Source organism: Leguminivora glycinivorella, chromosome 9 (genome assembly GCF_023078275.1).
Source record: "Leguminivora glycinivorella isolate SPB_JAAS2020 chromosome 9, LegGlyc_1.1, whole genome shotgun sequence".
NCBI lineage: Eukaryota > Metazoa > Arthropoda > Insecta > Lepidoptera > Tortricidae > Leguminivora > Leguminivora glycinivorella.
Window position 1 is genome coordinate 23,114,262 of NC_062979.1, and position 27,147 is coordinate 23,141,408.

General features: G+C 36.9%; 2 protein-coding genes across 2 annotated transcripts in view; both read left to right on the forward strand.

The window, feature by feature from the left end:
- LOC125229781 overlaps nt 1–27,147 on the forward strand; it is a 517,609-nt gene that overhangs the window by 102,976 nt on the left and 387,486 nt on the right. The gene's annotated exons all lie outside the window — the stretch shown is intronic.
- Nucleotides 12,418–18,298, forward strand: LOC125229785 (juvenile hormone esterase-like). Its single transcript, XM_048134725.1, is given in 5 exon segments — nt 12,418–12,521; nt 13,359–13,514; nt 14,104–15,333; nt 15,336–15,424; nt 18,115–18,298. Coding segments are annotated over 4 exon segments (1,614 nt in total). The 5' UTR covers nt 12,418–12,521; nt 13,359–13,382; the 3' UTR covers nt 18,278–18,298.

A 27,147-nucleotide genomic window follows, 5' to 3' on the forward strand; every position in this document is an offset into this window, starting at 1 on the left:
GTGTTATAAGTTTTAACGTTTTCAACCCTATTCGCGCGATTCATAGTCTATTAACTATTAGGTCCCCGAATAACACCTATTGTTATTCCGGATATCTATATTTTCTATTATCCTCTAAAGTCTTCATTTTAATGTCTCATTCAATAATATTTGTTTTTAATACTTAGATTTGTTTAAGTTACATATTTTGAAAACTCTTAATCTCTCAAAACAAGACATAAACGCATATAATGTGTATATATTATTAATCGCCTTTAACAGCTCTTCATTTTGATACCCCACTCGATAGGTTTGCAAAAAATATTTTTCTAAAGTTTGAGCATTATGACGTAATACGCCCGCCATATTGAATTTTAAGTGACGTCACATATCCTATGTTCATTGGGGTGACGTAAGGATTCCAATGATACATCATTCATTTAAATCGGTTAAGGCATTCAGAAGTTATGGTGGAACAAAGAAACTCACATACATACATACTTACAAACATGAACGCTGAAAACAATACACTCTTTTTTTGGGGCAGTCGTGTAAAAAACAATATGAGTCATGTTGCTTTTATAAGATCGACTTGTTGATTCAAATAAAATATTGATTCAAATAAAATGAAACTTGTACAATGTACTAGTTACACTAAACAAAATTTAACTTGTTGTTTGAACCAAAGAGCACGTAGGCGCTATTTTAATCAAAAAACTTGTTGAACGAACATGAAAATTGGTTGTTTTTTCTCTCAGTGTACGCTTAGAGTCCCATATTTTGAAAATGCCCTTATCGTCACCTTGGCTAGGACAGGTATGACGCTTGGATATAATCGTGATGGAGCAAGCACTTAAACACACGCGAATGAAGAAGAAAAACATTGTCATTATCTCAGTCTCATTTAGTTAGACACGACATTTTACTAATGTGAGTTCTTGAGTAATTACCTAATAAATTTTATTATTGTTATTGTAATGTATGACGTGCTAAGTAAACCGGATCGACACATTTAATAGTTATGTTATACAAGGGGGCAAAGTTGTATTTTAACGCCGAGTGTGGAATTGAAAAACGAGCAAGTGAAAGGATTCTATAGTTGAAGAATAGAATCCTGAACTTGCGAGTGTTTTAACACACGAGAAGTAAAATACATTTGCACCCGAGTGTAATACAAAACTTTTCCCCTCACTATGTCGAGGAAACTACAACGCAAACAATGCGTTTAATCACTGCTTCCAGTAGTTCCACAGGTGGTAAATCATCTTTATTACTAGATTCACCAACTTTTATCAATTTTAAAGCAGTTAATTTGACTTTATTCAAGGTCAAATTACTTTACCCACTAGTGGATAAAATGCGTTTTTACCCGCTGGTATTAAAGGACAAAACACGTGTTTCCGAGCTAGTGAGGGGAAAAGGCTATGTCTGATAACCTAACCACAAAATTAGAAAAAAACCCCGACCGCTATATGTCGCGGTTAAGGGTTTTTTCAAAATTTTAATTTTGTGGTTATTTATAAACCGATTATACAACATCTTTATTACCTAGAACCATTCCATCTATCTTCGTAATTAGTATACAGGGAGTAATTTTTATAACCGGCAATATTTTATGGATGGTGAGCTGGCTACATAAAAATATTAAGACATCAAAATATCATATTTCGTTGTCGTGATGTAGATACAAAGAGTATCATAATATGTGTAGGTATATAGATAGATAGATAGATAGAATACTCTTTATTGGCACACCTCAGCAAGAGATACAGAAAAAAGATACAGCGGAGACAAAACAAATGATTATAAATAGAGGCAGACAACAGGCGGTCTGCCTCTATTGCGGTATATATGAATGTATCTGAGACAGATATGTACACAACCGAGACTTGATAAACATGTATTATGCAAATGTTATCTTAATTTTATTTATTTATACTGTTATGTTTAATTTAAAGTAAACAGTATTGTAATGTTGTCAATCTTGCCGTTCTAGCCAAGGTGACGAACGCTTGCGTTTAAAACAATACTCGTGTTTTTATGTATCCTATTATGCGCCAGTCACAAAAAACACTATGACTAAATTTTGCCCTTTTTTGGGTTGGCTAGTGCCATAGTAAAAATTGTTCAAAGTGATGATAGGTAGGTACATATATCTATTCACCCTCTGTCATTGATACTAAGCAGTTTCATGTGCTCTGCCTACCCGTTTTGGGAATACAGGCGTGAGTTTATTTGATGTAAATGGTACGTATTTATTACGTATTTATTACTCTGTAAATAATTGCAGGCTGTATAACCGTTCAAAAAAACAATTTGAGAATAATAGTAAGTACGGAAAATTTCTACTCATTTTACCAATAAAAAAAAAATATCAGAATAACTAAGCAGACTACAGTTGAAACAAAACAATGCGGTCCCATATGTGTACAATATATAACACAGTTATGTAAAGCTAATACTGGCAAATCTCTTAACGGTAGTAACTTGCCTGTATCGCAACTATGTTTGTAGTACACTGCTGCTCAGTAAATCAAAAAATAATAATCGGGTAAAAATTAAGAGTAACTCTAAAACACCTCTCATGATAACACTAAGGAATTCTACATAAGTCTGGTTTAATTTATCGCCCGTATAATGCTTACACACTGTATACATCGTAATTACCATAAATAAAAGTAGCTTTAATTTACTCGCGATTCTAAATATCAATATAATATAAATATAAATATTGGGGACACCTTACACAGATCAACTTAGCCCCAAACTAAGCAAAGCTTCTACTATGGGTGCTAAGCGACGATATACAAACTTAAATAGATAAATACATACTTATATTACTTATATACATAGAAAACATCCATGACTCAGGAACGAATATCTGTGCTCATCACACAAATAAATGCCCTTACCGGGATTCGAACCCAGGACCGCTGCTTAGCAGGCAGGGTCACTACCGACTGACCCAGACCGGTCGTCTGGCAATGGATCTACTCATATAATTTTTTGTATTAACACCGATAAACATTTAAAACAAGATAAGGAACAACACAAGGACGTACCTCTTAGCCGGCGGCACTGTGGCGACTAGCTGCCAACCGATTTGTGTGTTGATAATATTGATAATTGCCCATGTTGAGTTTATTGATGATAAGATAGGTATACTTAAAAAAAAGCATTTGTGTTGTTTTTAAGCAAAAGGCGTCTCACTTCGTCGTCGCTTGCTTTAAGACGATACGGTAGGGGTCAATTCTCCATACAAACGCTCTCGACTATTTCCTCCCTGGTTTTTAAAGATAGAGCAATGATTTTTTCAACACAGATTGTTATTATTTTTATCTGTGTCGGACCGTTTTGGTTTTTTTGATATTCTGCTTTTTAGAGACTCTAGAGCCAATCAAAAATTTCCAAAAACGACCTTTTTCATTGTGGCGTAAAAAAAGGTGTGATACTCAAGATTGGTAACAATTAACCAAAAAAGCAAAACGGTCCGACATAGATTATTTCATTGTTATTCAGATTCTCAAATTTCGTTCCGATTGAATAAGTTTTAAAGGAGGAAAGAGTCGAGAGTGAAACCTCGATTTTAAAGATTTTTTTGAAATATCTTTTGACTGGACCTTAATGGACAATTTTTTTTCGATAAATCTAGTTAATGACACTTGTATATTTAACTAAAATTCCCAAGTTGAAAGGGGGGCTCCTTTCCATTTTAGCGTTTTCGCTACCGTATCCTTAGTTTCCTACTAGTCAAATCAACTTATTTTTAAGAACTGTCAAAACGATTTGCTAATATGGAGTTAGGTACTAAATATGAAATACTTAAATACTTTCTCTTTGACTTATTAAATAGAAATTATGTTTAAAACTTAACTACTGTCCATATATTTCTTCTAATTTTGTGGTGCTTTATTTCGTGCACTGCATAAAATATTTTATTTTAAGTATAGGAAACTATCCTAATATTACATATTATACAGTGTTTGGTAACCGGGTGCGAAGCCAAAAGGTATATCTATCTCTATAGTAAGAATATTGAAAAATTTACAGAAATTTTAAGAATATAACACTTTAAGCTAATATAACACATTTTTAAAGACACAGTACGATAAAATAAGTAAAAAAAAAAAAAATTGGCACAAGCTTTTATCGCCGGCTGTACTTTTTTTTCAACAGTCATCTACGGCTCTCCGAAACGTTTCTAAAAACCCCTTACTCGATGGGGATACGACGTTTCATGGCCGGGTTCCTATGACCACCTTTCTGCTCCATCATCAGATCAGCTCCATGATACCATAACATTGCATTGTCACGTGATTTACATATGTGTGCAAAATTTCAGCTCAATCGGATACCGGGAAGTGGGTCTTTAGCTTCTACGTTTTGACGCACATTAACATAATATCAAGGCAAGTTGAATAAAAGCATGTAAAAAGTAGTAGGTGGATAAAAGGCAAAATAGTTATTTGTTATACAAGGGGGCAAAGTTGTATTTTAACGCCGAGTGTGGAATTGCAAAACGAGCAAGTGAAAGGATTCTATAGTTGAACCACGAGCGAAGCGAGTGGTTCGAGAATAGAATCGTGAACTTGCGAGTTTTTTAACACACGAGAAGTAAAATACATTTACACCCGTGTGTAACACAAAACTTTTCCCCTCACTATAGCGAGGAAACTACAACGCAAATCGTAGTAATCGTTTATCACTGCTTCCAGTAGTTCCACAGGTGGTAAATCATCTTTATTACTAGATTCACCTACTTTTATCAATTTTACAGCAGTTAATTTTGACTTTATTCAAGGTCATATTACTTTACCCACTAATGGATAAAATGCGTTTTTACCCGCTGGTATTAAAGGACAAAACACGTGTTTCCGAGCTAGTGAGGGGAAAATGTTATTTTATCGCGTTCGACCCGTCGTCTTCAAACATTTTAAAAATATTGTGTAACTTGTCCATTCTGGCAAACTAAAATTTAAGCCTCTTTTTGTAAGAGATTTTGAAACCAAGCGAAACATTTCTGAATCACAGCTTTTCTAATCAATACAAAGTTTTCTAATGGAAAATACAGTATTTGTCATAGAAACAAATAGAAAACGCAGAGGTATCCAACTTTCATAGCAAATGAAAACAGCGCAGTTCGCACGGATCCAATTTCCCTGGGAATCCGAGTGCGCATCTAGCCAACGTCACAACCGCTTACGCTCCATCAGCGTTTCCTGATCTGTGGTTTCCTGGCATCGGCCTGGCAAAAAGAGTATGTACAAGATACTCACGAGGAACCCGCATAACTTGAACCACGCGTTTCTGAGGCCAAAAGAAAGAAAAAATGTTATATGAATTTGAAATTTTTTCGTGAAAAAAATTTTTTTTTAACGTTTTTGGACGTATTTTCACATAAAAAGTAATTTTTATCAATAAAATTGGCAATTAAAATGAGTTTCTTAATTTATTTTTCTAAAAACCAAATTTTTTGGAAGTTTTTCTTGTCACATTTTGACATCTATCAATGACGACAGTGAGCCTATGCTCCACAATTGCGCATCAGCGCCGTTAAGAAGACCTTTTCTACTGAGTAACAATACGGAAATGTTTTTTTTTAATTGGCAATAACTCTGAAACTAGACGAAATCTAGAAAAGTTTATATGACATTTTAGTCTTAAAATGTGACCAAGAATGCGGAAGAGCTATAGAGATAGCTAGCTACGATAACGATATTATCGTAAGCGTTTGTGCATTTGGCTAACGTAACAAGGCGGCGTTTTCGACTTGCGGGTAATTTCATCTTACGTACTTCACTGGCTCAGCGACCCAAAAAGAATCATGGCCTCCGACACAAGAGACTTCACGCCAGTTGGGTACATCGAGTGTGGGCAAGTCTAGAGCCTCCTCGTACTAGCGATATCTGGGAGGAATTTCAACTATTAATCGTCTTTGTTTTATATTTTTTACATTAACATACATACATACAATCACGCCTGTATCCCATAAAGGGGTAGGCAGAACACATGAAACTACTAAAGCTTCAGTGCCACTCTTGGCAAATAAGGGGTTGTAAGAAAACGAAACTGTGACATAAATACCTATTAAATAGTGTCCACTGGCCCCGTAGCCGAATGGCATTTCTCCGACGCCAAACGAAAGCGATACGCCGCTGGCTCTGTCGCGCCAATACGCAAGCGCGATAGAGATAGATATCTACTAGCGCTTCGTTTCGTGAGCGTTTCGTGAGCGATTGTGCCATTCGGCTAGCCACCCTGGTCACATATGGCCCGCGTGTCCAGGAGACCCATATGGCACTCTTAATAGTGTACCTCTATAACATGGGAAATTACATAGTTGAAATTACCTGCCAGACGAAATTGTCCCCTACCTTAAATTGAAAAGTGGCAACATCGTAGTCTCCCTTTCCAATCAATTTACAATATCCTATGTTGCCACTTAATTTCTACATACAACATACATACAAGCACGCCTGTATCCCATAAGGGGTAGGCAGAGCACATGAACTACTCAAGTTCGAGTGCTACTCTTGGCAAAAAGGGGTTGAAAGTAAACGAAATTGTGACATTGCAGTGACAGGTTGCCAGCCTCTCGCCTACACCACAATTTAACCCATATCCCACAGTCGACTGCTTCTTCTTCTTTCTTAATTTCTACTCTATTTTTTTAAGCAGGTTTCTTTATAGTTCTTCTGTAGTGGCGCGACAGAGCCTGACTTTTTCGATCGCCACGTACCGTCAACGATTGTCACTTGGCTAGGCCAGAAATAAGGAAAACACGGGATGTTTTGCATGGATCCCGTAATCCAATCGGGAACCTGGGCCACTGATATTTTGCAAATATACCTGTGATATTTGTAAGGAAGTTAGAATGTTTCTAAATAATATTTATATAGTTATTTGGTAGTTGGCTCGTTGGGTGGACGACATCCGAAAAACTACGGGGCATTTCTGGTTGAGATTAGCCCAGGACCGGGATAAGTGGCGTACACGAAGGGAGGCCTACGCTCAGCAGTGGGCGATTAATGGCTGAAATGATGATGATGATGATGAGTTATTTAGTTACTGCTTACGTTAAGAGCGTTTAGCCGCAACCAAACAAAAGAAAATATTTATGCTTTAATTTTAAAATTATTTGGCTGAAATGTATGTAACTTAATAGGTACTTAGAAATTATAATTATATGTAACTTGGCATGGACATTCAAGGACATTAAATTTTTAACAATGATTTGTTCTTGCATATTTCCCTACAAGGACTGCTTAGTGCCACCAAAGTTTTTACTCGCACTGCGGGTAACTTTTTTTTGTCTATTTATTGAGGTAAAAAAAACAGCCACTATACGATATAGCACGGTATAAACCAGTAATACCTATCTATACTCTTCTAACAAAGCGAGTCGTGTACGTACGCAACACATGCAAGCGGATTTGGATAAACGTGGATCACGTGGATAAGAATAATATGCATAATTATATTTTATGTGTTTTCTGACTGATATATTGTGGTATTATTTATTATACTAATACTTATAGTTAAGACGCTACAGGAGCGACAATGCTAAAATAGAAAGGAGTCCCCCTTTCAATTTGGGAATTATAGTTAAATAGATGTATACTGTTATTAACTAGATTTATCGAAAAAGAATCAGAACAACTCAGTTAAAAGATATTGCAAAAAAAACTAAAATCGAGGTTCCGCTCTCGACTGTTTCCTCCTTCAAAACTTAAAAAATCGTTACAGGAGGGGTCAAATCTCCGTACAAACGCTCTCGACTATTTCCTCCCTGGTATTTGAAGATAGAGCACTGATTTTCTCAACAGATAATTATTATTTTTATCTGTGTCGGACCGTTTTGATTTTTTTGATACACTTATTTTTAGACGCTAGAGCCCATCAAACATTTCTAAAAACGGCCTTATTGATTATGGCGCAAAAAAAGGTGTGGTATTCAAAATTGGTAAAAAAGATACACAGATAATTTCATCGTTATAGATTCTCAAATTTCGTTACGATTGATTAACACTTTAAGTTCTCGCGCTTTGTACACATATTTAAAGTCACATACGGGTCGAACGCGATTAATTAACATTATTTTTACCTTTTTTCCCAACGTTTCGGCCAGGTTGCACTGGCCGTGGTCGCGGAAGACTGACGTCCCAGCAAAACGTGACTTTAAATACGATTGATTAAGTTTTGAAGGAGGAAACAGTCGAGAGCGGAACCTCAATTTTAAAGATTTTTTCGCAATGTCTTTTAACTGAGTTGTTCTGAAGGGATAATTTTTTTTCGATAAATCTAGTTAATAACACTAATAAATTTTATTAAAATTCCCAAATTGAAAGGGGGGGCTCCTTTCCATTTTAGCATTTTCGCTCCTGTAGCGTCTTAATTGAACTAGCTTTTGTTGCGGCTTCGCTCGCGTTAAACTCGAAAATTGTGTAATGCTCCATACGAACTCCACCCCCAATTTTAGGGAAGTAGGGGGTTAGAAAGAGACAAAAAGTAGCCTATGTCACTCTCCATCCCTTCAACTATCTCCACTTAAAACATCACGTCAATTTGTCGCTCCGTCGTAAAAGACGGACAAACAAACAGACACACACACTTTTCCATTTATAATAATACTAGCATTTGCTCGCGGCTTCGCTTGCGTTAGAAAGAGACAAAAAGTAGCCTATGTCACTCTCCATCCCTTCAACTATCTCCACTTAAAAAATCACGTCAATTCGTCGCTCCGTTTTGCCGTGAAAGACGGACAAACAAACAGACACATACACTTTCCCATTTATAATATTAGTATGGATATTAGTATGGATTAAGAGCATAGTTGTGAAATAATTATATTAGATTCCAACCCCTATAAAAAAAGCCCTCATGATGGTAACACACTGTATATACATATCAAATATTTATCATAACAAACCCGCACACATCCAGTTTATATTCTCGCATATTTGTAAATAACATTGAAAGCAAATAACGATCATATATATTTACTCCATATCTGAAACCTTCTACAAGCCTTATCCGTTACAAACTCAAAACTAAATCGACGTAAGAAACAAGCTTTTCCAAAGCAAAAATAATCTTTAAACATATTTATGTCAGGGTGAAACTCCTGTGAAGAAAATTTCGGGGAGGATTTGGAATCGTTAATGGCAAAAATGATTCAAATACGAGCATAAAGCGGAACCGCGAGGTGGAATTTATGAAATATCTCCGAAAAATCAGTTGTGCCAAAACGACATTTCTTACTGATATTGTCGCGTGTATAGAGGTACGGTGTTATGGTGATGATTTTTTCCCCTCACTAGCTCGGAAACACGTGTTTTGTCCTTTAATACCAGCGGGTAAAAACGCATTTTATCCAATAGTGGGTAAAGTAATTTGACCTTGAATAAAGTCAAATTAACTGCTTTAAAATTGATAAAGATGATTTACCACCTGTGGAACTACTGGAAGCAGTGATAAACGCATTTTTTGCGTTGTAGTTTCCTCGCTATAGTGAGGGGAAAAGTTTTGTGTTACACTCGGGTGAAAATGTATTTTACTTCTCGTGTGTTAAAAAACTCGCAAGTTCAGGATTCTAATCTCGAACCACTCGCTTCGCTCGTGGTTCAACTATAGACTCCTTTCACTTGCTCGTTTTTCAATTCCACACTCGGCGTTAAAATACAACTTTGCGCCCTTGCATAACAAATAACTATTTCACCATGGGTGTAAAAATATTATTTTACAAGCATCAAAGGATCAATTTAAAGATCATACCGGTAGGTAATTTATAAGGAAGAAAATCTTTAAATGGTTATGAACCACTACTATACGATTATGATAATGGTCATAAGTCATAACGACTCTACAATGACAGCGTTATAGAGACATTTGAAAAGTAATATTAAAAAACTAAGGTATAGGGGGGTAATCTTGACTGGCGGGTTTCAACTAATCCAAATATTTTTCGTGCATTTTTCGTGTCCACTGAATATGCGTACCATAATAAATTAAGTCCTGGGGGGTTACCATGACGTACTAAAGACGTTCAGTTTAGGTTGAGAGAAAGGGACACAGCTATAGCAGTTACATAGCTCCGTCCCTCTCTCTCAACCTAAACTGAACGGCTTTAGCACATCATGGTAACCCCCCTGAACCTTAATGAGTTCACTTTATTACAAGCACAATTTTTTTGCATTTCCATCAGGCGGGCCGTATACCTGTTTGCCACCGACGTGGTATAAAAAAAAAAAAAACTACCCCGTTCACGATTTTATCCCATAGCTTAGATTGGAATCCACCTGAAGGCCGTATCTAAATTGTAAACTACTATTCCCTACATAAAACATTAGGTGTAACAAATGAGTGTGACAACCGATCCTTTTGCTACCCTAATAAATAGTATTTTATACAATCGTGATATAATACAAAGCTTTTCAGTCGAGTACCATGTTTAGGCCACGAAGAAGAGTGAAAAGCTTAATTATATCACTATTGTATACAATACTTTTTCTACGAGTCATCATCTTCATCATCAATGGAAGGAAATATCATCATTCATGCAAGTTAAAATTAATGTTAATAGCGTCGTTCACCGTTGTATCAACATCGAATTACCTAGCAACCAATTGTTTGTAATAACCGTCTCTGATTGGCCGATAACGCGACAGATAAAAAAAAATGTGTTTCAGATGCCGACAAATTTGCCAGGTATCGCAAATTAGTATAGAAATTGTATGAAGTTCTTTTTAGGGTTCCGTAGTCAACTAGGAACCCTTATAGTTTCGCCATGTCTGTCTGTCCGTCCGTCCGTCCGTCCGTCCGTCCGTCCGTCCGTCCGTCCGTCCGTCCGCGGATAATCTCAGTAACCGTTAGCACTAGAAAGCTTAAATTTGGTAATAATATGTATATCAATCACGCCGACAAAGTGCAAAAATAAAAAATGGAAAAAAATGTTTTATTAGGGTACCCTCCCCTACATGTAAAGTGGGGGCTGATATTTTTTTTCATTCCAACCCCAACGTGTGATATATTGTTGGATAGGTATTCAAAAATGAATTAGGGTTTTCTAAGATAGTTTTTTGATAGTATTAATATTTTCGGAAATAATCGCTCCTAAAGGAAAAAAAAGTGCGTCCCCCCCTCTAACTTTTGAACCATAAGTTTAAAAAATATGAAAAAAATCACAAAAGTAGAACTTTATAAAGACTTTCTAGGAAAATTATTTTGAACTTGATAGGTTCAGTAGTTTTTGAGAAAAATACTGAAAACTACGGAACCCTAATACACTGAGCGTGGCCCGACACGGTCTTGGCCGGTTTTTATTTATTTTGAAATTATTACAGTTAACTAAAGTCAACTATAATGAGATTATTATAGTTGAGTCGGAACTGCCATAGAGTATCTAACACTGAAAAGTTAGCACTTATAGTTTAGTCTGTGGTGTCCTAATTGACAGATTACAGTCGACGAGTAGAAAAATACTTCTAACACTCTTAGTAAATGAATCGAACTTTCGGTGCCTAGCCAACGTCACGATCGCTTACGCTTGGTAAGCGTATATTTAGTAGTAGCTAGCTTCCCTATCAACAGAGTATAATAATAGTACATTACATCAGAGGCCGGGAAAATGAGGATTTCCGGCCAAGTGGGTATAGCGAGCGAGCGTGCGAGCGCGGCCGGATAGGGATACGAGGCCGGGAATCCGTTTTCACGCCGAGGCATGTATAGTGCTTTTCTCAAACATACAATGAAATAAAATAAAAATGCTCTAAAGGACAATATTTTATAAAAAAAAAGTTACTTTGCAGGCCTAGGCCTAAAAAATAATATGAAATCCCTTTACAGTCCTCTCGAGTTGTTGCGCCCAAAAAGCGATACTTCCCAGCCCATTTTAAGGAACGTAAAGACAATATTTCATTGCATGTTTGAGAAAAGAATATTATCGTACAGCATGGCCACTCCTTGCTTCGGCAGGTCTGTCATCTGATGACTTTCATGCACTTTAGTATCACACAATTACTAATAAATTGTAAACAAGATACAATCGCTTCGTAAAAAGGATCCAACTAACACCCATTATTGAAAAAAAAAACATCGAATATAGATATAGAAAAAATATACTCCGAGGGTATTAAGCAGGACCTCAAATGCCTCTATACCATCATGTAGGTACATTACCAGGAGAAGCATGCCATATATTATACCTACTGAAACAGATAGAGCAATTGGCGATCAGTCATATTTTGTCATGAAAAGTGGTGCCATAATGACGTCACGTGCCCGTGGATTTCTAGTATTTATACACGCTCCGATCAACACCAACACACTAACAAATTGTATACATATAATCTCTTTGTATAAAGGGCCTAACTCACACCCATTATCGAAAAAATCATCGGACGTGATATTAAAATCACAGAAAGATTAACCAGTCGTGGTCTCGAGGTCGTTGAGGCTGGTGTTATTGTTCGCATGATATATTAATAACTCGTTCAATTAATTGCACGACAATTTGTAGGGTCAGTGAAATACTAAGTTTTCAAGTGAGTTGTAAAATTCTATTATAATTTTGTGTTCACAATATCTTCACTAGTCAACGATTCAAATTTATGTTTACACGCTTATTAGTGTGGTATTATCTGTCCAATTGTTGATAATTATGTATTGGCGTCTCATATTTTTCTTAATGGGAGAATGAGACGCAATGTAAGTTTGATGAATTGCAGAAATATAATAATATATTGAACGTTGGATTGTTTAATGTTTGTGTACTCAGCCGCACTGTTTCGACTATATCTGTTTCGACTATAGTCAGGGGCGGCTCACTCCGCGATTCCATCGCCGCGCTACAAGTACATGCGGGCGGCCGCGAGTTCGCGGCCTAATCAGGGGTGGCTCGCATTCTCACGTAACGCTTGTTCGCACTTTCTATTGTTACTATACGTCGCGAGTTTTTTTAAAGGTTCATATGCGATATTCGCGTGTGAATGACTAATAACGCTTAGTTAAACAAACATTATGAATAAAATAGGACAATCTTACACAGATCTACTATTGATTATGTCATTTATGGCCCACGGAAACGTTCAATCAGGCTTGTAACGTTGGGATTTAAACAAAACCTAGAAAGTACCCAAGACTTGAATATAATTGCATAACATTTTATCTGAGTATTATTATTTTTTTAATACATAGGCAACCCTAGCGTCCGACCCTGCGCACGTGCGGCTCGTTTCTTTGTAATCATTTTGTAGGTATTTAAAAAGGCGGCATTTCGTGAACTTCAAAGCAGTGGGCCTTCTGTACTTGTACTATTATATATTCTGTGCTATAGTATCAAGTTTCAATTTGTGAATTCATAAAGAATAACAAAAGTGTAGTCTTTAATAAACTTTCAGTATAAAATGACGAAAGTGTTGGTAGAACAAGGTTGGCTTGAGGGTGAAAAGAAGGAACTAGCGACTAAAGATGGTCATTTTTATAGCTTCAAAGGTGTACCTTTTGCCGCACCTCCGATAGGCAAACTGAGGTTCAAGGTAAGTGGAGTTACTATTATTTTTTACCTGTTTTCAATAAGTTTCTTGCAAATACAAATTAATTTGTATACAAATAGTGATATTTCGATACCTGCTGAAGTTATTTGAATGTTTTTAAACCTGTACTCATTTGTTAAAGTATATCAAAAGGCTTCAAAAATCATAAATATTTGGTAATGAGAGCTCCTTGTGGAACACTCGGAGCAAGCCCACCTTTTTAAAAATTTGATCGTATATTTCATAATACTGTTTGAAATGGCGTTGACAATATTTTTGTAGTCACGCTCTATCTTATCGACATCAAATAAACATGGATACCTATATGCAATTCATAATTATATTTAGTTTCGTATCTAACTGATAAAGATACTCCGGGCAAGGTCATTGTTTATGGCAGTAATAGGTATATTGCAATATTTAATTGTAAGGGTAGGTACAGTGACTTACGAAAGCGACTGCCATCTGACCTTTTAACCCGAAGAGTAACTAGACCTTATTGTGATTAGTCCGGCTTCCTCCTGATGTCTTCCTTCACCGAAAAGTGACATAAGCGATTAATTTAACTTAATATAAAATGAAATATTTCCAGGCACCTCAGCCGCCAATTCCATGGGAAGGAATTCGAAAAGCCACACAACATGGGCCCGTGTGTCCGCAGTACGACTTCTTTGCCAACAAGTTCGTCGAAGGCAGTGAGGACTGCCTTTACCTCAACGTGTACACTCCTGAGCTTGAACCCGCTAACCCGCTACCTGTCATGGTATACATCCATGGCGGCGCCTTTAAAAGCGGCTCAGGAAATGATGATTTCTACGGACCGGACTTCTTAGTCAAGCAAGGAGTTATACTAGTCACAATCAATTATAGACTAGAGGTCTTAGGCTTCCTATGTCTGGACACTGAAGATGTACCAGGTAACGCAGGAATGAAAGATCAAGTAGCAGCGCTTAGATGGGTAAAGAGTAACATAAATAAATTTGGTGGTGACCCTGATAATGTAACACTTTTTGGTCAAAGCGCTGGTGGCGCTTCCACTGCCTTTCATGTGCTATCTCCGATGTCCAAAGGATTGTTCCAAAGAGCCATAGCAATGAGCGGAGTACCTAATTGCGATTGGTGTGAAAATTTTGAACCAAGAGAACGTGCTTTTAAACTTGGCAAACAATTGGGATCAGATACAGACGACCCAGAAAAACTGCTTGAATTTTTCCAGAGTCTCCCTGTAGAAAAACTGGTTGATACTGGTCCTTGTTTATTAGCTTTTGAGGAAGTTTTGATCATGGAGGCCGGAAAAACTAATTTTTTCGTTCCCGTAGCAGAAAAAGATTTCGGTCAAGAATTATTTTTAAATGAGGACCCCTTTGAAGCACTAAAAGCAGGAAGAGTTAATGAAGTAGACTTAATGATTGGTTACACTAGTGAAGAAGCTCTATTTATAGCTGGTTTGGCCCAGCCAGACTTTTTGGCCCGATTTGAAAACTGGCCAGAAGTGTTGGTCCCTAAGAAGATTTCATATAATGTTCCGCAAAGGAAAATTTTGGAGTTGAGTAAACGAATCAAAGAGCGCTACTTTGGGAAGAAAGCTATCGACGAAAATACTGTTAAAGGGTTTGTTCGTTTCTTTTCGGAAACTGGATTCACATATCAGATTCAAAGATTCGCGGAACGCATACCAGACCAGGGGGAAAGTAGGAGGTATTTCTACCTTTTTCACATGGAGTCTGAGAGAAACTTGTTCGCTCGACGAGCAGTGACGGAGTTCGGGCTTGCCGGGGCCTCGCATCTGGATGACTGCCTCTACCTGTTCCATGCCAATGCGTTTCCTTTCCTCTCAAAGTGGACACGCAATCAAAAACGTACAGTTTGATTCAGAAGATGTGTATGCTGTTTACTAACTTTGCCAAAAACGGGTAAGAATGGTTTTTACTAATCACAGTGCTTAATTCAACATTACTGAAACAATATAAATCAACGTTTAGTAACACTGTATTATCAAAATGTTTAACAACAACGATAGGTATTTGTTTTACAAGGGGGCAAAGTTGTTGTTTATCCGCACGTGCCAATATTCAAGGTCAGGTTAAACAAACTTGCCACCGACCGAGTGAAACACAACATTTTTCACCACACCAACACAAACATAACACTAACTTTAAAACATCAAACTAAATCAAACTCATCAGTTTATTCAATGTGGTAAATTCTAACAGCCAGCTTAAGAAATCAAGTATAAATTTGTTTAAGTAAAATTACTTTTCTCAAACATGGTATGAAATATTGATGTTATGTGCCTTATAATTGGCAGCGAAGTATGACGTTGCAGGTGCGGCTAGGACGATTGATAGATAATGGAATTTCATACAAACCTTGCAGGCCAAGGCCGGCAAAGTCCTCTTTTTTAATTTCCAAACACAGATAATTGTGACATAACATCCAGGTATTTAGCCAATTAAAAAAAAAAAACTATAAGGGGATTTATAGACGTGCCGACTGCAACTGGTACGGGCCCTAGACAATATTTGATTTTGGGTGCGTTTTCATACAAAAAAAAATTTTTTCGTTTTTTTTTGAATTTTTTTTTAAGTTTTTGTTTTTTTATAAGCGTATACGGGGTGTCAAAGGGGAACGAAAATTCGATTATTTTTGCGCTACGACGCACCGTTTAGGAGATACAGCTGATCCAAAGTTACTATTTTCAGTAGACTTTATTTATGTACTATTGCACTCTTGTGGTTAACATGTAATTTTGCTAACGTTTTCGAAGATTCAAGAGGGCTTTTAAAGTTAGCGTGGTGAAAATACAGATTTGCTGTATATTATCAATTCCAATGAAAACTGTGGGTGGTTTGCTTTAGGTGAAACTTTGCGAGTACGTCTCGCAAAGTTATCAATTTTGTGGTATTTTGGTAGGTTAAAGTTAGCATAGTTAAGTTAACTTTGAATTGAATAAATAATCTGTAGTTTGTGATATTTTGATGACATCTCAAAGTTACGTAGTCTATGTTGACTTCGACTGAAGTTGGTAGTTTGCTAAAATATTAATATTTACTTATTTACTGTGGTTCAGTATTAAATATGTACATACACATAAGTCGGTAAGAATACAGGGTGGCCCAAAATTACGTTGACCAACGTTTGTATAATTATTTTTCTGTCCTTACACGAATGATTATCCTACAAATTAAAATGTGAAACCTTAGTTATTGACCAAATAAATTGAATCGTTTTAAAAATATCTTCCTTTGGCTTTGAAGTACAAACGCAAATATTAGAACAAAAAAAATTAACGATATGCCGCTGCACCTCTAGTATGACTTTCGTCTAACTTATTGCACGTATAGCTTGTAAAATATCCTAATTTTTGTAATCAATAAACGGGATAGTGTTTTAAGATTGATAACAAGCTATAATTTATAGTTTTAAGTTTGGTGAATTTACGTAAGTAGGCTGAAAAAATTGTCCCAAAAATATATTTCGGTTATTTAGATATTTTGGTTTATTTCAACGTTTTCCTATTCTTTGTTAACGTAATTTTGGGCCACCCTGTATAATACGATGGTATGATGATACTGTGTCGTGTGGCGACGGCTTAAGCACTTAACCACCCCTTTATTCCCGTGGACATCGTGGAAGTCGACTGTGGGATACGAGTTAAATTGCGGCGTAGAGACTGGCAACTTATAACTGCACTCACTGCAATGTCATCATTTTCGTTTTCTTGCCATCCCATATTTGCCAAGAGTGGCACCACATTATAATAAAGAGTACTATCGTGCTATGATGGCGTGCTAAGTTGAGTAGTTTCATGTGTAAATTGCTAGTCGTTTTAATAATAACACTACCGTGAGACACTGACATATGTATTAAACATGTAAAATCGGGTAACTCACGTAAGATTGTCGAAGAAGTGAGGGTACTATAGTTTCGCACCGCCCCTGCCGCCGCCGACCCCCGCACCGAGTCAACGGTCGCAGCGAGCTGCGGCCCGCAATCTGCGTCGGGATTAGGCTTGTGCCGTTTCGTTCGTTGATCGGAGCGCTCCGATCTCGATCAATCGTTCCCACGAACTAGTTCGCTCTTTTAGGTCTTTTGCTCATTTAGTTCAGCCAGACCAGCGACCACTGCGGTCGGAAAGATCAGAACGAATGGGACCGAATAGTGTCAAAATGATACGAATAGTCCACAGATAGTAACATTCCGGGCCCAAAGGTTGTAAGTAACCGAAGTTTAATATGAAAACTTGACGTTTTTTTGTTGCTCTGCTAAGTAGCTCTCGCTCTCGGTCGGCGCAATCACACACTCGTTCTCGATCCAAACCGCTCGCGCTCGCCGATAGACCGAATCTCAGAGCCTGGAAAGATTCAGTTCATTTCGGTCATTGATGGGATTTTATTCCTAACAGTTCATAGTTCGTGAACGACACAAGCCTAGTCGGGATACCATCGGCATCGCGCGTGCTCAATGAAAATGCTCCTCGTTACGTAGCGAAACATGTCGAGTGATCTTCGACAATTTTGCGTGAGTTACCCGATTTTACATGTTTAATTTGCCAGTCGTAACTACCCCTCTGTACCTTACTCATATTTTTTTTTGTGTTCAGTGACCCGACTCCCGACACGTCGCTTGGCGAGATTTGGCCCGAGTTCGATGGGGACGCGAACTACTTGTGCATTGCAGACCGACTCGTGGTTGGTGGCCATCTCGATAGCGAGATGATGGCTTTCTGGAGAAGCGTATATGAAGAAGCCGGCATGGAGTTTTAGATGGCATAAAGTAAAATAAAATATTTTTCCCCTCACTAGCTCGGAAACACGTGTTTTGTCCTTTAATACCAGCGGGTAAAAAGGCATTTTATCCACTAGTGGGTAAAGTAATTTGACTTTGAATAAAATCAAATTAACTGCTTTAAAATAGATAAAATTAAGTGAATCTAGTAATAAAGATGATGACCTGTAGAACTACTGGAAGCAGTGGTAAACGCATTTTTTGCGTTGTAGTTTCCTCGCTATAGTGAGGGGAAAAATAACTGATTTTTTTATAATTTGGATGTTTAGATTATTGCAATCCGATAAGAAATCTGAATTCAAACGTTTATTCTTTTTTGCTTTCTAGTTTTTCCGTGTTTTGCAATGAGCTTGTTTTTTAAGACGGATTTTTTTTTAAAGTTTATTTTTAGATTAATTAAATGTTAGTCTTAACAGATCTCTCCGTAACTTTTTCTCCGATATTTTAGACATAATTTTAAAGATTAACTAAAGTGTCACTTGAGTGTTATTTTATTACCTTAAGAATAAAATTTTAATTAAATATTCTGTAAGTGAAAAGTCCTTCTAAATTCTTCATCGGAAAGGAACAAATATTTTGTGAAATTTACAGTTAATTAATTACTTAAAATTGGAATTTTAGAAACCGTGATCAGAGTTCAAACAGTTTTGATACTTTTATTATCATTATTAACCTATAGGTATATTATAATAATTATACACGGTGTTTCCGGTATCACTCAAAACCTCAGACACCCCAACTGATTTTTATTTTTTTAAACTCATCTAGAGTATTCATCTTTTAATCTGATCGTTACTTTTTTTTAAATTAAATTTTTAATTTTCTGTACAGCTCTACTTGACTTTTAGCTCTACACTCAATAAAATAATTGCTAACTACCATCATAAACTATAAGACTATTTATTTGTGTACGTTACTGCAACGACATAAGGTTTACCAATAGACAGCTAAGATGTCACTGTAAAACACTTTAAAGCTTTGTCACAGTAAACTTCAAATTGGACAGGTAATCGCAGTAAGCAAATAAACTCAATATTCAAAATGACAAGGTTGTAATTAGGTACGAGTTCAATTTGTTATGACTTATGATAAACATTAAGATTAAACTGACAAACAACGTCAAACTAGTAGCGGAAAAAATAATCGTCCAAGTAACCGGCCAGTATTAATACCCCTAAATACTGAAAAAAGGTAAACAACCTCTAGCAATGCGATATACACAATGTTGTATTACGAGTACAATAGAATGGGCACGTAAAAAATAACTAATAATACTAATTTAAATAAAAATATTACCCCCATCAAGATATAGCTCAATCGATTCTACTCTCGATTCTGAACAAACTGTTTTCAGGTTTTTAGTGTTAAGTGAAACACGGTGTATTTTATTTACTTATTTATTGATGTGACAAAAATACAAGTAGCTAAGGTATGTAAAACATAATAAAAATACTTAAACTAGAAACTTAGGTTGGTTAAACAACATCGATGATAACCTAACCACAAAATTCAAATTTTGAAAAAAACCCCTATCGCGACATAGTGAACCAATTTTCATGAAACATGGCTAAGAAAAGAACACTCCCGACTAAGGCTTCCCACAGACAGTCTTAAAAATTCATAATCTTAAAAAAAACTTGTATGCAATCTGACAGTTCAAACTGACACTGACAAGACACTGACAGATTTGAACTGTCAGATTGCATACAAGTTTTTTTTAAGATTATGAATTTTTAAGACTGTCTGTGGGAAGCCTAACTCAGCTTTCAAACAAAAAAACTAAATCGGTTCATACGTTCGGGAGCTACGATTAGGGATGTCACGAATGTCGTATGTGTCACATTCGCGAATGCGAATGCGAATATTCAGATTGCGAATGTGCGAATGCGAATGCGAATGCGAATGCGAATATCGCTGAATTTCATAAAAAACCAAAATAAAAACCAAGCAATCACCAACAAATGCTTACTATTGGTCAAAATGCCGAGTACGAACTTCACGCCGTACGAATTTGACCTATCTGCGCATGCGCGAGCCGACAGTCGACAAGTAGCAATTGGAGCGGCCGGCGCGGGCGAGGAACAAGCTGCGGCTTGCACACATTCGCATTCGCAAAACATTCGCATCGTTTGAAGCGAATGCGAATGTCAATGCAAATGTTTAAGAGCGCTATGACAAAAAAAGGCGATATATTGTAAAATGCACAATATTTATCGACAAAATTGTACACTTTACTCATACTAAAAGACAGTGAAAGTACTTGTTTCAGTTAGAACATCTTATTAACTGTCGGTTAAATAAAAAACATATGAAAAAAAAAGCTTTTTCAATTAGTAATGATTGTTTTTCTGATGCTCGTTTAGGAAAAACCGCGTGAAGCACAGAATTCGGAGCTCTTATTATGTACAATTTGATAAGATCACTCTCATAAATGAGGTAAATTTAAGTTCCAAATATCTTGTACTTAAGGCCCATTAAACAATATTTATCATTTAATCCTTTGAAATTGAGAAATTGAAAGTAAAACGAACTCAATTTTGTCTTGAAAATACATCGAAACAAGTGATCATTTCTCCGAAAATCTACATGTTATCGAAGTTATTTTAGTATATAAATAATCTGCACAATGTGCTTAAACTGCTGTTATCCATTTGTCGTTATAATATTTTATCATGATTTTTTGCCAATTTTTTGAAAACTAGCCTTCCTGTCGCTATTTTACCGGCGACGGACGCCTGCGATTTCAGTGCCGCGCCGGAGCTCGAGGAGGTAAGACGTATGTCACTTTGGTCTCCGAGTTTTCATCGCAAACGTCGAGAATATTTATTGTTGTGTGGGTCGGACGCCTTGTTTCTACACGGGCTATCCTCGCATTGTGTGTGTGTAAACAGCGACCAACGAATTTGATCCTAGATCCGTAAATATTTGCTTTTGAAATACTTTGTTATGTTTAAATGTTAAAGTATTACAACGTTGTGATGATAAAAATGTGAAAATTACAATACGGTCAAGATGATAAGACACATCAAGATGGTACTCAGGATCTGATGATGGAGCCAGAAGGTGGTCACCAGTACCAGTGAACCATGTAAGTAAACGACTTCGTGTTTAGGCTCGTTGGGTTCGTCTCAACAAGACCTTTGACAAGAGGTGGTACTCAGGGTCTGATGATGGAGCCAGATGGTGGTCACCAGTACCAATGAACCATATAACTAAACCCAGAGATGGGGAAATCGTAATCGATTCCGGATTACACGATTACTTGATTTTACTTTGTACTTGTAATGTAATCAAGTGAAACGGTAAATTACCATTACATGTAAAGGAATCACTAATCATCTATACAATCATTACTATTACCAATAATTCGGAATCATAGTCGATTCAAAATAACTGAAATTATTGACTTGATTACTTTCAGATTACGAATATGTAGTACCTCAGATTGCTGACTGTCACTTTGACACAAAAGTCGTCATGGGTGTCGTAAAATAGGTTTTAGGAGGTGCTGATTCCAAAATTAATGACTAATGTTCAATCTGACATTGCTGACTGTCACTCTGACACAAAAGTCGTCATGGGTGTCGTAAAATAGGTTTTAGGGGTGCTGATTCCAAAATGAATGACCAATTTGGAATCTGACATTGCTGACTGTCACTTTGACACAAAAGTCGTCATGGGTGTCGTAAAATAGGTTTTAGGGGTGCTGATTCCAAAATTAATGACCAATGTGGAATCTGACATTGCTGACTGTCACTTTGACACAAAAGTCGTCATGGGTGTCGTAAAATAGGTTTTAGGAGGTGCTGATTCCAAAATTAATGACTAATGTTCAATCTGACATTGCTGACTGTCACTCTGACACAAAAGTCGTCATGGGTGTCGTAAAATAGGTTTTAGGGGTGCTGATTCCAAAATTAATGACCAATTTGGAATCTGACATTGCTGACTGTCACTTTGACACAAAAGTCGTCATGGGTGTCGTAAAATAGGTTTTAGGGGTGCTGATTCCAAAATTAATGACCAATGTGGAATCTGACATTGCTGACTGTCACTTTGACACAAAAGTCGTCATGGGTGTCGTAAAATAGGTTTTAGGGGTGCTGATTCCAAAATTAATGACCAATGTTCAATCTGACATTGCTGACTGTCACTCTGACACAAAAGTCGTCATGGGTGTCGTAAAATAGGTTTTAGGGGGTGCTGATTCCAAAATTAATGACCAATGTTCAATCTGACATTGCTGACTGTCACTCTGACACAAAAGTCGTCATGGGTGTCGTAAAATAGGTTTTAGGGGTGCTGATTCCAAAATTAATGACCAATGTTCAATCTGACATTGCTGACTGTCACTTTGACACAAAAGTCGTCATGGGTGTCGTAAAATAGGTTTTAGGGGTGCTGATTCCAAAATTAGTGACCAATTTGGAATCTGACATTGCTGACTGTCACTTTGACACAAAAGTCGTCATGGGTGTCGTCAAATAGGTATCCGGAGGTGTTTGAAAACTAATGACCAATTTGGAATCTGACACTGTTGACTGTCACTTTGACACAAAAGTGATCATGGGTGTCTTCAAATAGGTTTTCATGGGTACTGATCTCAATATTAATGATCAATTTGGAATCTGACATTGCTGACTGTCACTTTGACATAAAAGTCGTTATGGGTGTCGTCAAATAGGTTTCCTTTCCAGGGGTACTGTGCAATGTCAGGTTCCAAATCGGTCATTACTTTTTAAATCATTTCATTAATTTTGGAATCAGTGCCCCTAAAAACTATTTGACTACACCCATGATTCCTTTTGTGTCAAAATTACAATTAGCACTGTGAGATTCCAAAATAGTCGTTAATTTTGGAATCAGCACCCCCGGAAACCTTTTTGAAGACACCCATGACGACTTTTGTGTCAAAGTGACAGTCAGAAATGTTAGATTCCACATTAGTCATTATTTTTGGAATCAGCACCCCCTAAAACCTATTTTACGACACCCATGATGACTTTTGTGTCAAAGTGGCAGTCAGCAATGTTAGATTCCACATTGGTCATTAATTTTGGAATCAGCACCCCCTAAAACCAATTTTACGACACCCATGACGACTTTTGTGTCAAAGTGACAGTCAGCAATGTCAGATTCCACATTGTTCATTAATTTTGGAATCAGCACCCCCGCAAACCTATTTGACGACACCCATGATGACTTTTGTGTCAAAGTGACAGTCAGCAATGTCAGATTCCACATTGGTCATTAATTTTGGAATCAGCACCACCTAAAACCTATTTTACGACACCCATGACGACTTTTGTGTCAAAGTGACAGTCAGCAATGTCAGATTCCACATTGTTCATTAATTTTGGAATCAGCACCCCCGCAAACCTATTTGACGACACCCATGACGACTTTTGTGTCAAAGTGACAGTCAGCAATGTCAGATTCCACATTGGCCATTAATTTTGGAATCAGCACCCCTAAAACCTATTTTACGACACCCATGACGACTTTTGTGTCAAAGTGACAGTCAGCAATGTCAGATTCCAAATCGGTCATTAATTTTTAAATCAGCACACCCGAAAACCTATACTCGTGGTATATGCACTTGAAATGTGAAAGTGAAAATGCTAGAATGACATGTAAACCACGAAGTTGTATAGTCATATTGTTCATTGGTATTGGTGACCACCATCTGGCTCCATCATCAGACCCTGAGCACCACCTTGAAGTAATTAGAATTGTATTTGTCTTATTTTATCATCATATTAATATAATTATACTTTACTCTAATACTTATCATATAACAAAAGCAAATATTTGGGATGGGATCTACTTTTATAATTATTACTTTAATTTTTTAAATAAATTTTAACATAATTGATATTATTTCGCGCTATATTCTCGTATTTTCGTACAAAATAATGTTTATTAGAAACCAAAAATTTATATCGAGATAGTAGATTGTGGTTGTTATCAAAATTCCATAGAAAGGATCAAGATTGTTTTGTCCATTATTGTAGTGCGAGCGAGTGATAAGACGTGCTAGAAAGGGTCGGCATATTGGGCTCGCGCGGCGGGTAAAATACCTAATTTCGCCCGACGCCGAAATGTTATAACGCTCTTAAAAGAATGCGAATCATTCGCATATGCGAATGCGAATGCAAATATTCGTAACATCCCTAGCTACGATGCCACAGACAGACACACACACACAGACAAAAAGACAAACAGACATGTCAAAAGTACAACACCCCGTCGTTTTTGTGTCGGGGGTTAAAAATGGATGAAGATCGAAGCCTAATATCAATCAATTAGGTCTCCCTCCTCTTTGCATCTGATTATACTTGAGCCAATTTTATAAGTGGGAAAATGTATGTCTTAGGTGAGACTTGAACTCACGGCCTCTACAATACAATACAATACAATCCTTTATTGATAAAATAAAATTTTACACGTCAGGTACATTGGCATGCTTACTGCTAGATTAAAAATATTATGCTGGAGTATTGATCCTCTCTGGATCAATAGCTGGGGAGTTTATTGCAAAACCTTCAATTTTTTGACCAAAGCATGAAACTTGGCACAGTTGTTCCTTATATCAAAATAAGCCGATTAAGATCGGGAGCCTTCGGGAGCCTCCCCCCTGGGGCCCAGGAGGGGGGGTCAAAGTACCGCTTCACCCGGCTTGGTTTGAAGAATTCTAACTTACCCCGTTTAGTTAATAGGTCATGTTTGGTATCGTTTTCGAGTAAATCAATAACGTAGAATTCGTTTATAGTACTAAAATTATAATTTAATGGTAAATAAAATAAAAAAAAATAAAAAATTTGAAATTTTCATCCATGATTTACAAATTCAGGTCATCATAAATGACAAACTGTTTGCTTTTTCTATAAATAAAAAATATGACATGATAGCCTATTTAATATAGATTATAAAAAATATAACTTTTATCCACCTTTACTAACGTTAAGTTCCAAAAAAAAATTACTTTAAGACGCGCGGCGTCGGGACGCCGCGAGCGTAATTTTAAAATGCCTTTATTTTAGAAACTCTATTAGACCCCGTTTAGCTATTAGGTCATGTTTGATATCGTTTTCGAGTAAATCAATAACGTAGAATTCATTTTTGGTACTAAAATTATAATTTAATGGTAAGTAAAATTTAAAAAAAATAAAAAATTTGAAATTTTCATCCATGATTTACAAATTCAAGTCATCATAAATGACAAACTGTTTGCTTTTTCTATAAATAAAAAATATGACATGAAAGCCTATTTAATATAGATTATAAAAAATATAACTTTAATCCACCTTCACAAACGTTAAGTTCCATAAAAAATTACTTTAAGACGCGCGGCGTCGGGACGCCGTGAGCGTAATTTTAAAATACCTCTATTTTAAAAACTCTATTAGACCCGGTTTAGCTATTAGGTCATGTTTGATATAGTTTTCGAGTAAATTAATAACAAAGAATTTATTTTTGGTACTACTATTATAATTTAATGGTAAATAAATAAAAAAAAAATATTCATCTATGATTTGCAAATTCAAGTCAACAAAAATGTCAACTGTTTGCTTTTTCTTTAAATAAAAAATATGATGTAAAAGCCTATGCGTATGTCACCAAACACCCAGACAAGTTTGGTGGAAACTTCCTTCACGAACTGCTTGGTGTCTGATGACCATGGTCCAAATGATTCAAATGCAATTGCCGCAAATATGTAGTTGTTTTTTAAAAATGCATATTTGGGCGTTGAAACTGGGCGTTTTGCAGCAGCAGTCCCTGGTTTCTGGGCCGAACGTTAGACGTTGGAGGGAGCCAAGGTATCCACACAGGTCACGCCCCACGCCAAGGGTCGTCCCAGAAACCATCAAGGCAAAAGCGAGCAACCATCAGGCCGCTTTCCGTCTGCTGCTGACAAGCTGACAGGTTCGAGGGTTGTCGGTATGTTCGCTGTGCCGAGAGCCTTGCGGATTAAATCGTTAAGTGCAGCGTGTCACAAAATTCGGCCAGCACTAGACTGGCAGTGGAGTCCGTGGTGTCCTAATGCGTCGGCAGCAAGGATGTGGTTGGCATGTCTTTAGCCCCAGTCTTAGACAAATGGCAGTATATGATGAAGTAAGGCAGCCTCGGAAGGAGGTATGTTCTCCAAGTGTCGATATTTTCTAGTAAAGAAGTTCTTCCGGCACTCATTCACTGCTGCGTAAGGACCCTTGATCTGAAACAATATGTGCATTGTCATTTTATTTAAACAGATTTTGCAACTATGAAATTACAACATTTTGGTGGATCACCTTCACTATTACACACTTACCTATCATACAAAATAATTACAAACTTTAGTAGAATTTGATTAGCCTATCTATGATATTGCTCCATCTCGTAATAGTTTGAAGCCTTGGGTGGCCATGTTTCTCCCTTGTTGATCGTTTCAAGCTGCGTTTATCATACCTATCCCATACTATGTCTAATCTGGAAACGTTTTCTTTTGGCTTTGAAGCTTAGCCAGGCCACCCAAGGTGTCAAACTATTACAAGATGGAGCAATATCAGAGGCAAATCAGATTCTACTAAAGTTTGTAATAATTTTGTATGATACGTAACGTAAGTGGGTAATACTGAAGGTTACGTGATCCACCAAAAAGTTGTAATTTGATAGTTGTAGACTCTAAAATGATAATGCACATATTGTTTCAGACCAAGTCGTTGCGTAACGGTGAATGAGTGGTCGAAGTACCTACCTCTTTAGGTACCAGAAAAGATCGACAATTGGAGAACATACCTCCTTCAGAGGCTGCCTTGCATCAGCATATACTGCGCACAGTGTACCAGGGGCCCATTTCTCGAAGCTA